Source organism: Malurus melanocephalus, unplaced genomic scaffold (genome assembly GCF_030028575.1).
Source record: "Malurus melanocephalus ecotype Western Australia unplaced genomic scaffold, MMel_1.1 scaffold_715, whole genome shotgun sequence".
In the NCBI taxonomy this organism is placed as follows: Eukaryota; Metazoa; Chordata; class Aves; order Passeriformes; family Maluridae; genus Malurus; species Malurus melanocephalus.
In genome coordinates this window covers 204,491-219,731 of record NW_026623947.1, presented here as the reverse complement: position 1 = coordinate 219,731, position 15,241 = coordinate 204,491, and the positions used below count along the sequence as shown (strand labels likewise).

The window sequence follows — 15,241 nt, the reverse complement described above, 5'->3', positions numbered from 1 at the left end:
ACGAAAAATCCATATATATTTCAACAGACTCAAATTAGGTAAAGATCCATTTTGGACTGACCTGCAAAATTAAATTACCTTTGATTTGTGAGACAAGTCAATAGCCATTTCAACCATGGTATCACTTTCACAGAAAACAAAGGTGGARATCTACCAGTGTTCTGTAACTAAGAGGGTGTCCTGGTGAACACTGGAGGTGGAAGTTCGTCACCAGCGTTTTCCTCCTTGGGGCTGCAGTAGGGGCACTCATGCAGCACTCACTTTTTGTGTAGAGCCCTCGTTTTGCTTTCAGAGCCTGGAGCCATTGAAGCTCTGGATTCACAGACAACAAGATGGGTTACCCTTATCTCAGTCTAGAGATTAATCAGGATACCAGGTTTATGATTTAACTGTGAGGAGAATAACTTCCTTTTTTGTAAAACAAAGGAATGCTTACTGAATTGCTATATATATTACATGCATTATATTGCCTATTGAAATTTTACACTGCAGTTATTTTGTCAAACAATTTGTTTGGCGYAAAGACCTTTGATACTTGAACTTTTCAGTAGGTGCAGCTATACTGCTGTTACAAAGTAGGCATGAATTATTCTAAAGGTTATTTCTAAAGAAAGACTTTAATGGCCATAATTTTGCTTTCTTAAAGTGGAAACATTGAAATGTTACATGGTAGCTGAATTCCCAGTCTCATCTTTGTGTTCACAAAGCGACATCATGTGCCACCTCCTCAYTTTTCCAGTAGGCAGGGAAGTGCAGGTTACACTAGGGTGTGAAAATTGTCTTCCCAGATAATTTTTGTGTTCCCCTTTTCTAAACCTTCAGAAAATCATCTGCTGTGGTCTTAGAGCCAGAATGGAGGYTTAATTTTAGTAATCATACACATATATTCTAAATAAAAATAAAATTTGCACCTACCGTATGGTAATGATGTCTAGAATAAAATAAGRTGAAATAAAATACKCTACTTTAATTTTCCATGTCTTGATTTCTTGTATTGTGTCTTGTCATTTCCTGTGGTACACAGGTGTAGGATAATGGGGTGCTCACTAGTTAGAGAAGTTAAGATGTCGTTAGTCAGCATTCTTGGACGTTCATACGTTCAGTCAAAGAAGGAAAACAAGTAAGACCATGAGAAAACTTCATTGAAACATGTCCTCTTCTGTGAAGCCTTGGGTGATTTGAGTTGTGATTTTCTTCAGCATTTCATACTGATACGTTATATGAGACCTTTTAGAAAAATCTCAAGTGTGGAAAATATTCTTAGACTGTTAGACTGAGTAACAAAGGCAGACTTTTTTTTTTTGCTGTCTTATCCTCTACCATCTCATAACAGCATGGTATCCCAAGGAGCTCACTGACAGAATGCAACTGTATAATCAAGCTTAAAATCTAACAGAAGGCATATTGTCCAAGCGCTGTTTCTGTCCTAAAGTTGTGAAATGTCTTGGGAGAAATACAGATTGAGTGAAGGCAAAATTGGAACAGCCGCTTCTATCATGTACAATGTTCTGTAAAATAAGTATAGATTGCACTCTTTGACATGGTTTATTGGCGTAGGGTCATGTAAGCACATCTGGGTGCTCTGTTCCTCTCYTCCTTGAAGGAGATTTCACATTCTTCTTGTTCAAGAGAGCAAACTACACAAATTGATTTATTTATCAGAGAAAGATGGCAATGGGAATATTTTTTCCTGCTAGCATGAAAAGAAACAGAATCTCCCAGTGGCTTCACGTGTAGATACAGATTTAGAGCACAKAAGAATTTGGCAGTACCTTGCTTTGCGTAGCATTTGTTTTCAGAAAWTAAATCAGTGCTGACCTTAAAAATGCATTCTCACAGCTAAAATTGGCCTGAAAATGAATGAGTCAGCATTGACCTGAAAACAAACAAAGCTCTGTTTGAAGTTTCCCAACCATTCTTGAAAAGCGTATGGAAAACTTTTGAACCAGCTATTGGCTTGCAGTGGGTATATAAAGTATCATTCACAGTGAGTATACCCAGTATTTATGGAAAAAYAGGGCTAGTACCTTCCAACTGCAAGGAAAGCTTGTTGCACTAACTCACTTCTCTCACTCCACTTTTGATCACTACTTTTCCCCTTAGGAGAACACAGAAAACAGGGATTACCARCTGCACAAAATTGTCTCCATCTTCAAACTTGGAGAAATTCTCATCAAATCCTTGTTGTTTAGTAAAAAGCTTGTCAATTTTTGACCAAGAGAAAGTAACTGCAGTGTTTAAAGTTAGTTGTCTTTTTTGTTCCTTTCATTTCCTTTTGTCCTTTCCATATAATTTATATATACAATATTTATATATGCATATATACAATAAATATACATATTTATAAAGAAAGCTGTTAGTATAGYGTGCTTCACCTCACAGTTCATGACACCATATCCTACTGCCACTCTGATTTAGGCGTTTCTGAAAACCTGCTGTGGCTCAAAAACGTCACAAAATGAAATTMAATTGAAAAGTAGCAGAGGATTCTCCTCAGTTTGCATTTCCCTTTCTGTGGCCTCGGAGGTAATTGCCTTTAAATTTTCCACTCTTCACATATACTTTTCTATTTCTCAGTTTCAAGAAAAAGACTGGGCTGAAAKCTTTATATTGACTTGTCAATGCATAACTGATAATACAATGAAGATAGTGCTACACTTTTTTTTCTGCCATTGCTTCTTGCTTTTCCATTTCCAGCACAGCTGCAGTGCTCATTGCTAATTGTTGAGCTTTTTAAAATTAGCCAGTGCTATAAATTCTAAGTAGTAATGACTAAAATCTGGAGTCAATTATGTAGCCAGTTTTGCGTAAGGAAGAGGTGCACCATCACTCTTCAGATGCAGCTAATGGATTCAGCATTGTCACCTCCTAACAAAAAAAGCTTTTTATTTTTCTGCAGGAAAGCCAGATGGTTTCTATCTGTCCTTCATTGCAGATTTGACCTTTAAATGAGAAATCATCAGGGACCAGTGATTCATTGGCAGACAAAGGACTCAGCAGGCATTAAAGGACAGTGTCCTAATTGACTGAGCTCTGTTTCAGATGTCCGTTGATTAAAGAAGGTGCTGCAAAGATGCTGTACTACAGGCGAGGTTATTGGGAGCACAGACAGCACAAATACCTGCTTTCCATAAACAGGAGCTTAACTTCTGTTTGTGAAAGTAGCCCCATTCATTTTGATAGTACCTTTGGATAGATACAGAAAAACTGAAAATCAAACTGTCCAAAAGAGGGGAAAATCATCTCTCTGTGGGCTGTAATGCTGAGAGCACCCTGTGTGTTTCCAGAGCTGTTTGAACACTTAACTGGGGCTCATCCCCCTTGATGAGAAAATGATCAGTGTAATTGTTTGGAAACTAGCAAAAAGAGAGAGCAGAYGTGTTTTGTTCCTTTGACATTAAATATATCAAAGTGAAATTACTTTTACTCTACAGGTATAAAAGCTGAAGTAGAGCTGTGACTGGAGGTACAGAAAGCTTCTGAGCTAACTTGTTTCTAAAACTGAGCTAGTTTTTCCAGGCTTTTTTCCATCTGGCCTATAGTGAAACTCAACACTGCTTCCCCTCTCCCCTGTGCTCCCCAGTCAGCCAAAAGATAATTGGGACTTGAGTTCACAAGTTAGTAAAATGGAAAGGACTTTAAAAGTTGGAGATTGATAAGCCTTATTAGGCAGTGGATATCTGTCCCTTTTCACCTGACCAAAAGTACCAGTATTTGTTAAAAGACGGTGCTAGGAAGTCTTCCTGAGATTTATTAATGCCAGTAGGAAATTTACAGGAGAAGCCAAGTCACTTTTGCTTGATTAGAGTCTGTTTCAGTAGTCATATTTTCTTGCTGCTCTGGGGAGGTTCATGTTTTGTAAAAGTGTCACATTACCATGGAGCTTATTTTGCTTCGGCAGACGCTCATCTATCTGTCCATTTGGGTAATGATGCTGCAGCTGCAGACCCAGCTTTTTTGTTTCTAGACTGTTGATTTTTCATGCGTATTAATTCATTYTGAAATACTGAAAAAGTACAAAAGTTGGAGTAAACACCAAATCATGAACCAAGTATGAGTACACTCTTGAGTTGACTGTAAGTTTTTGATCAATATGATGAAATTCTGAGCTACAACAGTGTTGACTTGGAGTACTGTAGTGGCTGTAACACTAATTCTTACATAAGTTAAGTTTTGAGATACTAACATCTTTGATGTCTTTTACTTWAAAAAAAATTGAGGAAAGCCTACAAGCCTAGGAATTGCATTTTGTTCAAATTGAGCCCTTGATAACAGACTGTTGTCAGAACACTCTCTCAAATTAAATTGTTCATGCAAATAAAAGCATCTGAATAGTTTGTGCTGTGAGTTGTTTGGAGTGCAAGCCAAAGAGAAAGCAAGAAAGTGTTCCACTGAAAAAGATGAAATGTGCGAAGAATTAAGCCAAGCGTTTAGTGCCAGTTTCTGCCATGTGAACGTGGGATGCCGGCTATTAGTAATAATTACAAGGCAAAACAGTAAAAAAATCTTGAAAATGCTGCTTTTTTTTTTTTTCTTTTTTGCTGTTAATTGGTTTTAGTGGTGCTTACACTCGGTGTATATTATGATCCACTGGAAAAAGACACTGAAGTTCATTTGCAATGAGCAATCCTATACTAGTGTAATAAAATTCTATAAAAACACAAGTAGTGCTGCTTAATGTTGCTGGAAGAATATATACTAGAGCAGCCATCATTCTTTACAATGTCTGGCTTGAAATTTGTCTGAAAACTAAAGAAGACTGAGGAAAGGATTCTCATATGTACATCTTCTGTGTCACCTCAAAATGCACTACTACCTTCTTCAGTAATTCTGAAAAACCGCTACAAGTGTTCATGAAATACGGATTTGGATACTACCCTGAATATTATAAAAGCTTCCACAAAATTTATGTAGTTTGTCATAACCTTGAGCCTTAAGTACCTAATCCATTTCAGGTAATGTTAAATGAATTAAAAGAGGCTTGCTAGTGAAAAAGAAAAATTGCTGAGTTTAGTATGGTAACTGTGGTCCATGTTGTGTCAGATGTGAGGACAGAAAAACCACCACAGAAATCTGCTCTTTGCAGGAAGGAACAGGGCACTCTTGTGCTTGGGGAACAAAAGGCCCAAGTGRAAATCTTGGAACTTTGCAGGGAAATGCTCTTACCCACAGTAGTATTATTCCCAACTCTGCTTTATATGATTTCTCAATCCTAAGCCTGTCATACTTTCAAAAAATACAAAATAGACAGAGACAGAAGGTTGAACTTGGAGATTTGTTTAACTGAATGAAGATTCTGGCYTGCCATTTTCTCGGATCTTTAACTGCCATTTGTAATGAGATGATTAGTGCTTTCTTGAATATTTCATCTTCTCTTTTCGTTACTCTGTTTCTTGTACTTTATACAGCTCTATGTGACTTACTGGGAGTTTTCTGTCAAATCAGCTTTGTAGGACAACTTTGATGCATTTTTCTAAACAATACTCATTTTAGTTCTTGAAGACACTTTATGGAAAAAAATAAAGTCTGTGTTTACCATCAATTAACATTGCCTATTATTCTGGTAGATGTTGTACTCTTCCCCCCTGAGTGAGCTTTTTGGGATAATCATGGTGTGAAGTAGTGTTTCTTTTTGTTCTTGTAAAATATTTTCCCCCTTGTTGCCTTGCTTAGGTTCCCATCTTCTGTGTGAGTCTGCTGCAAGTGATGATCAGYTTCTTTTTTCATCATCAACAATTAAGCCACAAGCAAATTATGCTTTAATGCATCACACTCACCCCATTTTTTTTTAACTATCCTTCATTTTATTCTCCCCTTTTAATTTTTGTCTTTTGAAAAATAAAAGCAGTATCATGGTAACTGACAGAACCACTTACAAAGTGCTTCAGATTTAACTGAAGTATGGCAAAATTTCTAATCACATAGTTTCATATAAATGCAATCCTCTTGTTGTAGACTTTGTTACTAAACAATCGTCTATGCAGTAATGATAGGAAGTGGGCAACTTTAATTTAGTTTTAAATTGAATGTCACCGTGTTGGTGGACTATATTTATTTATTCAACCTCTTCATCCTTGGAACATTCTTGGAACAGAACTAAGTTCTGTTGTTGAGACTTTGTATTTTAAAAYAGTATTTGTATATTGTGTGGGATTTCATGTATCTTTTCTGGAAACAAAGCAAAAGTTCAGATAGATTCATCAAGCTTATTTTCTGTTTTACAAATCCTGAACTATAACCAGGCACTTATTTCAAGTATCAAAGCAGGGGCTCTAAGTTAAGTCTTCAGGTGGGACGTCTTCGATGCCTTCTTGATGGTSACCATTCATAAGTGTGTATAACTCATCAGAATTTCAACCCTCAAATTATTTTTATTTTTTTTAGCACCATGCAGAAACCTCCTCTGGTGACCTTCTCTGTGAGAAGCTATTTGGTTTTTTGAATATATCCCACACTGGAACTCAGCAGGTTTCAAATAAGAATTACTGTTGCTTTCCCATAGGAACTATAAGTCAGTGTGTATTAATCTTGTTGCTGCTGTGGCAGCTCAAGAAAAAAATTGTAATTTTTCCCTGTTTCTTCTCATCTGCGTTTCTTCAATCAGTTTAAGTGCGAGGCTGAAAAACTTCGCTGCAAAGATCTAATCCTGGGAATCATTTGATCCCTCTGTTAATTGTGAACTGATTGCAAGATCTAACTATGGGTGAAGTTCTTTGCACATAGATCAGTATGCCAGTGTGTTTTGTGGGAGGTGGGTTTAATTAGTCATTAATTCCATAGAATGATATAACTAACGGCAAAAATTCTGAGAGGGTCTTCCATGAGCCAATTAGAAGACTGCCAAAGTGTTTGATTACTAAAATTGTGTGAAAGATTGTAATGGTGATTTTTTTCTTTTTTTTTTTTTTTTTTTTAAATCGGAGTTAGTTTTTTTTTTGAATTCTCATTAACGTCACCTTTTCTGTGAGCACTAAAATAGATCTGAAAGAAATCTGTGCTGTAATTTGAGGATGTATTTAAGCTTTTGCATAATTGCAAGCATGTGAGTAGTCCATTAAATTCGGTTAGATTCTACTGTGTATGTCAGTCTCTGTCTGAAACTTCTGATGTGGGAGTTAATAAACTTTCTTCTCATCGTTTTTGTTGTGAAGATAAAAGTTCTTCATAACAAGAACTTCTTGGAATATCTGCCAAATCTCTCACTGGCAAGATGCTTCATTGAAAGGTTGAACTTTTTTAGTTTAATCCATTCTTTCATACCAAACGTCTTTTTGAGAAGAGTTGAGTAAAAACTCACTTTATGCTTGCTTCAAACATACCAGSAACAGAGTTATAATGGTATTCTGAGTGTAGAAACTTYATGATTATAGAGCTGTCTTCCAACCTAATGGATTCTGTAATTGTATAATCTTTCCATACCCTGCTAGCTAACTTAAGTTTTTTATTAAAGTGCTGAGGGGCACTATTTTGGCATATGCTGCCTTTGAAGRGAACACAGAGTTATATTAAACTGAAATTTGTTACACTAAACAAAATCTTGCATCATTTTTGCTGTCATAAAGTGGGTGGTTGAGTGTATGGTATCCTTGGTGCATAGAAAGCATGCGAAATAGGACATGAAGGTAGTATCATCTCACAAATTCAACCTTATTATGCAAATTATTGAAATAATTATTGAAATTGCATTTTTGTCAATGCCTAAAAGATAGTGAATTCATGGAAAATATTCAGGAAARACTTGATTCTGTCTTACAGTCACAGCCATGAGAAGATTAAGAAGCAATTTAAATCACTTCCTATTTGCCCACATAGGAAAGATTTCTGATAGACAGCTCTTTAATATAAAAAGTTTTAATGAGCTGAACTGTTTGAGATGGAAATTGCACATATTCAGACAGCAAATAAGTCATAGTTGTTAAACAGGACCATTAATCATTGGAACAATTTACCTAGGATGTGAAACATTTTGACTTGTCATAAAGATAGGGTAAAAGATTGTTTGATACCATTTTACCTGGTTCATTATGCAGATGGTTTCCMCAAGAGCTTGCATTGTTTGAGATTTATCTTTATGAGAATAATGCATGTGACTACATGGCAGCAGTAAGTCTTCTACATTATGATTACCAGCACTACTTCATAAGGTAACTAGTACTTTAAATTATATGGATAGTATTGTTTAGGTAGTGCTAGGATCTAAGCCCATCAGAAGAGATTTGAAGGGGGAAAGGGWTAAAACCAGTCTCAGWGGAGTTAGGRYTGGGTAGCGCTGTATGTTRGGGAAAGTTGTCACTGGATCMGTTCTGAAGAGTTTTTATGGAATTAGTTGGAAGTCACAGAAAGACATCTATTGTGCCTTGTCATTGCCAAGRTGGAAATAGGAAAATTTAGATGTTCCTGTATTCTTAATCCAGCTTTTGAGCATGTACAAGTTGCAAGTACTATTCAGAATGTTACTGGTACAGTGTTGCTATCAAAAGGGAAAAACAATGTAAAGAGCTGTCAGTGTCTCCAACCAAGTGTTCATGGACAGTGGATACGATCAAAGTTAATGAAAGTCACACTCACCATACAAAGGTTGGTTTTGACAGACTTTATTTGCTTACASCTTCCTCTCATTCTGTATTCTTTACTTAATCCTTACAGTTTCTGAAMGACATGTGTTACCGGAAAATAGGTTTAGAGTAAGGAAGTGTTACGTCCTTTCAAAAATCATTAGGTTCATCCAGACTCTTCCGAATTTGTATTTAATGCACAAAGTTGTATGTTTTTTTCTCAAGTGGCATTTCATTCTTTAGTGAATGTTGAGTATTTTCTCTTTGTCTTGTAGCATTTCAATCCTGCTTACATTTCCAACAATCTTCTGCAACTTGGAAGTAAAAGAGAGATTCGCTGCTAAACAGCCAAAATCTGCTTCTGCGTACACAGAATAACGCATGTTTTTAACAGGTGAACTAATTTTAGTCATTTCCACTCCCATTCCAGGTGCAGGACAAGTTTCGTTTGGACCTGTCAGATGAAGAAGCTGTTCATTATATGCAGAGTCTAATTGATGAAAGTGTCCATGCCCTCTTTGCAGCTGTGGTGGAGCAGATACACAAGTTTGCACAGGTGAGTTATTTTCTTTTCACTTGCTGGTCTCTGTGAAAGCTGATTGAGGTGAGAGGTTGCAAGTGGTAAGTTAAAAGCATGATTTCACTGTTTGTGATGTTTGAGTTCATTTTCCTACAAGTTAAAACTGTGTTTTAGCCATCAGGACTGCAGAACAAGCTTGTAGTGGTTCTAGAAAAAATTCTGAGGCGTTTTAGCAATGTTGCAAGGTCTGGCACATGGGACACCAATTTCTGGTGTCAGTCCTGGCTGGATAATGAACAGACTCAGAGCAGCCCTGTCGAGAACTTGGGAGTGCTGGTGGGTGAGGGGCTGGACATGCCCTGGTGACACCCACCTGGAGCATCCAGCTCTGAGTCCCTGCAAAGGAGGGACATGGACCTGTTGGAGCGGGTCCAGAGGGCAACAGAAATAATCAGAGGGCTGGAGAATCTCTGCCAGAGGGGCAGTCTGAGAGCTTGGATTGTTCAGCCTGGTGAAGAGAATGCTCCAGGAGGAACTTAGAGCAGCCTTCTTGCTGATGATCTGGTTTGACAATAAATTATTGATTATATACCCTTTATGAAGAACGAAGTGTTGAAACCCACATCTTTCTCTGCTGTCTTACTACAATCCACAGTAAGACAATAAAATACTTGATTCCCATGTTGAATAAAACTGTTCACAAAAGCATTTCTGCTTTGAATTTCCGATGTGGGTTGTTTTTTTTTTTTTGTCGTTAAAACCATCTGACATTTGGTTTCTGTTTATCAGRGGTTTAAGATATTACACTGTTTGCCTTAAGCATTAGAGTCATGACAATAAATGGAATTAAGAGGGAAAATGAAACTACTCATTATCCTAGGTCTTTTATTGATTCTTTCTTCAAAAGGCTGATCAAATTTTGATATGAACTGAGGAGAACTATTTTTATGGCTATCATTTTGCTGAAGRTCTTCTGTTGTATTCTTCAAAGTTGGTTTTATTTTGAATAATTGCACTGCAGGATAAGAAGAAATAGCATCATTTCCCTGACCATTTATATAAATATATTTTCCTTGTACCTTGTATATTTAATAAAGGTGATCTTTTATGAAATGTGAAAAAAGGAAGTGTAATTATATGGAAATGATGCAAAATTTATTGTCATTCTCTATGGATCTTTGAACTTTGGATGGAGGACTGTAATTTCATAAGACAAAGTAAAAAATGCCTGGCATTCTACCTTGGGGTTCAAATAAAAAAAAAAAAAGAAAAAAACAGTAGAAATATTCAGGACTGAGGTTTTAAGKTTGTCCAGTATGGGTGTAGACCTTTGTTTTCATCACATACTGACAGTCACTTAAGAYATGTCATTTTATTTCATTTGCCTTAGGAGACTGCCACACTCTCCCAGATAATTGTTACTGCATTTGTGAAGCTGTGTTTATTAGACAGAGTTTGCAGGTTTGATTGAGGTGACCTTTTACTTTTCCATTGAGGCTTATTTTTGCTTGATCTTTCTTCAGCTCTTAAAACTGCTTTTAAAATCAAATGACAGATTTGTTCAATATATTTAAAAGTACCCAACAGTGTCACTCCAGACTTCTGTGGGATGGGCTTCTGAGCAGTCTGGCCTAGTAGAGGGTGTCCCTGCCTGTRCASAGGGGRAGGAATTAGCTGATCCCTTGGTCCCTTCCAAACCAAACCATTCTGTGATTCTGRYTCCCAGGAATAGTGTTGTAAGCAAAAAGCTGATCCATATTGCAGCAGGCACCAATGGCATCCTTCATTCATATTTTTGGGAGTTTAAATGCAAACCCGCTGGTGCATCACACTTTGGATACCAGATAAGCTGATATGACAGCCACAAATGTAGGCCTGATGTAGTTATATTATTTTGGGGTTTCTACCTCTCCAGCTGGCCCATGCTGAATTTCAGCACAGTGATGTTTTCCTGAGGCTCTGAACAGTCTTTGTGCTCTGCTGCAGAATGTGCAACCTAWGTGCATTTAGCTTTGATTTCTGCTTTGGGCATCTGGTGCCTAGAATGAAAAACAGGTGTCTTGCTTTTTTGAGTGCTAAAGGCATCTCTTGAGTCCATGTGAAGATTGTTTTGGAGTTCTAATTATTGCCTTTATTCATGCTCTAAAAAATTAAGACTTGCAGGCTTTCTCCTGCAATGATACTGGATTGCAAGTGTGAGGAGGATGCTAAAAGAATAGACACAGATTAGCAGCAGTTAGCAAGTCTTAAGAATCTGTGCTTTATTAAGGTGTTTTAAAAAATACTTTAAAAAATCATCAAAAATAAGTGTAATTAATGTCTTATTCTCTATATTAGGTGTGAAATAGGGTGCTTCTTAGYGATGTTTAGTACATCATTAGTCAAAATCATTATCTTTCCTTTTTGTCTGAGGCAGTCTTAGAATCTGCTGCTGGAGTCTTCATAGAGTCTGTAAATCATTACACAAATGAACAATTAATGGGTCATGAATTTGCTGTAAAGGGGTCATCTTACACCATGGCTAGTTGGAGGTTTCAATTTGTTCATTTATAATTCTGCATTGAATTACCAGTGGCCTTGCTTTAATAGTATTATAAATTGTCTGAAAGAAGCCCCAACACCATACAGGTGTTGACACAAGTGTAAACAGCAGATTTCCCCTAATACCACACAATATTTCATTTAAAATGCTGTTCAACATACTTTTTGTTGATCAGTAGTTACTTATTCTTTAACTGCCTTCAAAATAGGCCTGCAAGGAATCTGTGGATTCTACTGCAGCACTTAAGAGTTTTTTAACAAGGTTGGATATTATAGTAACCATGGTGTTTGAGCATTCTGTATGTCACTCTGCAGTRAGTAAAGCTCTTGGATAGAATACTCTGGATGTTTTGGAATCAGCTCAGTATTGTTCCTTTATAACAATATTCTAAATTGAGTTCAGTTTACAGYTGTGTTATGAAGCCTTTAGTTTAGTTTCTAATGTGTCTCTAATCTGTTATTTTATCAGATATTTTACAGACCTTTTCATGCACTTCTTGTCTCCTTCTTAATGGTTATCAAAAAACTGYCTCAAAAGTAAATAAATTCACCATTTAGAATAAGCTAATGGTGTTGTACAGTAGTTCTCAAGAGGAGGAAAAAGTGCATACTAATTTTAGTTGATACTAATAGACTGAATAGCCATTTCTCCCTGGAGAGTCATTTTCATTTTAGCAGCATTATTTATTTCTGCAGAGGAAGGAAACAATCCACAGTTGAAGTATCTAATTTCACATTTTATTTCCCTTGTAAATTTACAAATCAAGTCAGTTACATTCAGGGCTGAAATGGTAAGCAGAGATTAGAAAAGTGAAAGGTTGTGGGATGAGGGGTATCTCACCTAAAGTGTAACTGTGCAGTTTTGGAGGTTTATTTACGCTTGGTTGATACCTGTTCAGGAGCAAACTCAGTTTCAGCTGTAGGAGTTGCATKGCTTTAGAATATCTCCAAGCTGGCACCTCAGTGCAGGGCTTCTGTTTGTCTGTGCCAAAATAAAATAGGGAACATCTACCAGCAAGATTGTGTGGATTGGATGAAATAATTTGTCCAGGGGAGTATAGAATTGGTTCCTATGCTGTTTTTTTCCCTTAAAAGATTTTGAAAATCTCCTGGCCATAGATWTTTCACTATGTTTTTAAATACAGAGTTCAGTTTGCATGTAACGTTTGTTCTTTGAGAGTAAACCAGGTTGAGTAAACTCTGCGCTTTGTGTTTTTTGCTTTTCTTTTAGTATTGGAGAAAATAACCTTTTTGCCTGTGCATGGTGGAAGCAAGTAAATGCTCAAGACAGACATGACACTTTCTCAAACCCTTGTGGACTTCACCAAACAGTTTTGGAAGGCAAAAGCTGCAGATTTGGTAGGGTGGCGAACTGAAAACTCAGAAGGTAGAGAAGCTTTTTGAATCTCTGTTCGTCAAAGGTTTAAAACCAACCATTTTTTATAGGAAAATGATTGTTTGTACTGTTCTTGGGGGCCTCAAAGGTTGAAGTAAGCAACTTCCTCTCAAGCCAAAGATAACTGGAAGAGGTTGGATTTAATGGTGAATTCTTGTACGTGTTAATATATTTTCTTATTTAAAAAATAGAAGTAGATACAAAGCTAAAGCAGGGAGGCTATAGTTCCTCAGTGCAAAAAAACCCCTCACAAAAATATGGCAATCCCCTCTCATCCCTGCCCACCCACTTTGTTCTTTGAGTAAGTTTTAAATGTAATTCACATGATCCTTTATTTCCTGCCTTGAGCAATGTTATCGTTTAGAACGGACAATCATTTCTTGCCTGCTTACAAAAGTGTTTTTAAATGCTGATAAGTTACCCCAGCTGTAGGCAGTCCATTAAATGATTACTAACAGGCTCAGCAACAGGAATGCACAGTGAGCAGTTCAGTATTTCATGCTTTAAATGTTTTCTGTACAGTGATTATATATTCTTCACTCTAATAAAACCTTTGTTGTTCAGTCTTGAGGTGTTCTGTTTTGTCTTTTTAATCTTACCTGCTGAGACATGGCACGCTAGAGGATTATGTTTATAACTATTCGTTTTTTGCAAGGATTTTCACTTCTCAGTTCACTTGATGCTGGAATAAGGCCACTYGTGAAATGACTTCTGTGCCACATGTTGAGTTCATAATGAATCTTGGCTTGTATGATCAACAATGTAATTAGCTCTTCATAAATATGTGACTATTCTCAAAGGGTGCTCTAATACTCCTGTATTCTTTTAAATAACATTTTAAGTCAGAAAKAAATCCTTCCTAATTATAAAGATAAGAGAGACTGATTTGAATATGAATCTGACTGGTATTTGTGAGTCAATCTTGCTTTGTGCTTTCGTCCTTTTCCCCTGTATGTGTGACTTAAGAACTTCATTACCCTGGTTACTTAGTGCACATTTAGCTGGGAACACACAGTGCCGTGAAAGAGCCACAGCAGTTCCCCTCGTATCTTTAGCTCTTCTTTAGAGAAGTAGTAATTACCATTTTATTGTGGTTTTGTTTTATTTGTTTAACATATTTCTCTCCTGCCTCTGTTTTGCATCASCTTGTTCTATGTGCAATACTTTGTGGTATCTTCCAAGTATAGTTCCAAGAGCCTGGACTTCTCAGATGTTCAGAGTCAAAAGACCATTTTTTTTGCAGAATTTCCTTTTTTTAATATGTTTTGAATGYGCATCCACCGTGCTCAGACAACTTTTGATCTTCATGAAGCAGCCACACTTCATTTGACTTGAGTTCTTGTCTCTGACCCCCCAGCCCTTTCAACTGTATATATTGTAGAATTTTTCCTCTATTTCTTGAGAAGAAMACTTCCTGTTCCTCCTGCTCAAGTCTAATTATGAAGGATATGGGCAYGACCCACTGTGTATTAGTTGATCAGATAGGTCAAGGTTGTCTCCTTGTTAAAACCCAAAAGACATCATCTACTCCATCCTATGGCACATTTCACTTTGCAGGGATGTTTATAAACTGTTAAATATTGACCTTTATAAACACRTTAGGAATTAATGCATTGTTGTTCACCATGTCTTATGTTTTAACATTAATCAACCTGKTCATTTGCTGGACTACACAACAGCCTGTTAAAACTCTGTAAATGTTCATACATGAACCCAAGTGGAATGTGATTACAGTAGGTAAGGCTTAGGAAGAGCCTGACTTCTCTGTAATTGACTGTCCAGTTTTTAAATGAAGATCATCAAGCACAGAAACAGCAAAGCTTGCCTGAATCAGGGGAAAACAGTGTGTTCATACATGTTTTCTACATGTTGAGTGACCCTGCATTTATTTTCAGCATATTTTCCAAAGAATTTTGTACAACAGTGACCACTGACAGACTAACTGGATATGTCTCTCATGCAGCTAGAGGCTTTTTTTTAGGCTGTTGTGCATGTTCTGTTGCTAGCTCTTAGGAACCCTTAGAGAATGAGGAACAGGACAGCACTGAGGCTGCTACCACATACCAGCTGTAAGTAAATTTAGACTTTAGGCCTTGTCTTCTGAATATCAGGTATTGTTGAAAATTGAAAAAAAAAAAACAATACTTTTTTTAACAGTTTTATACAAAGTTCTGACTTTGTTTTGTAAAATTGGATGGCTCTTCATGTGGCATCACTTTTTTAAAGTAA

At 36.8% G+C, this 15,241-nt stretch overlaps 1 protein-coding gene across 2 annotated transcripts in view; it reads left to right on the top strand.

The window, feature by feature from the left end:
* PIK3C3 (phosphatidylinositol 3-kinase catalytic subunit type 3) overlaps positions 1-13,582 on the top strand; it is a 67,238-nt gene extending 53,656 nt beyond the window's left edge. For both annotated transcript variants that reach the window (XM_057384528.1, XM_057384527.1), the window contains 2 exons: positions 8,986-9,111; positions 12,848-13,582. In XM_057384528.1, the coding sequence (XP_057240511.1) occupies positions 8,986-9,111; positions 12,848-12,862 (141 nt within the window). In that variant the 3' untranslated portion in view covers positions 12,863-13,582. The remainder of the gene's footprint in view (positions 1-8,985; positions 9,112-12,847) is intronic.
* The last annotated feature ends 1,659 nt before the right edge of the window (positions 13,583-15,241 follow it).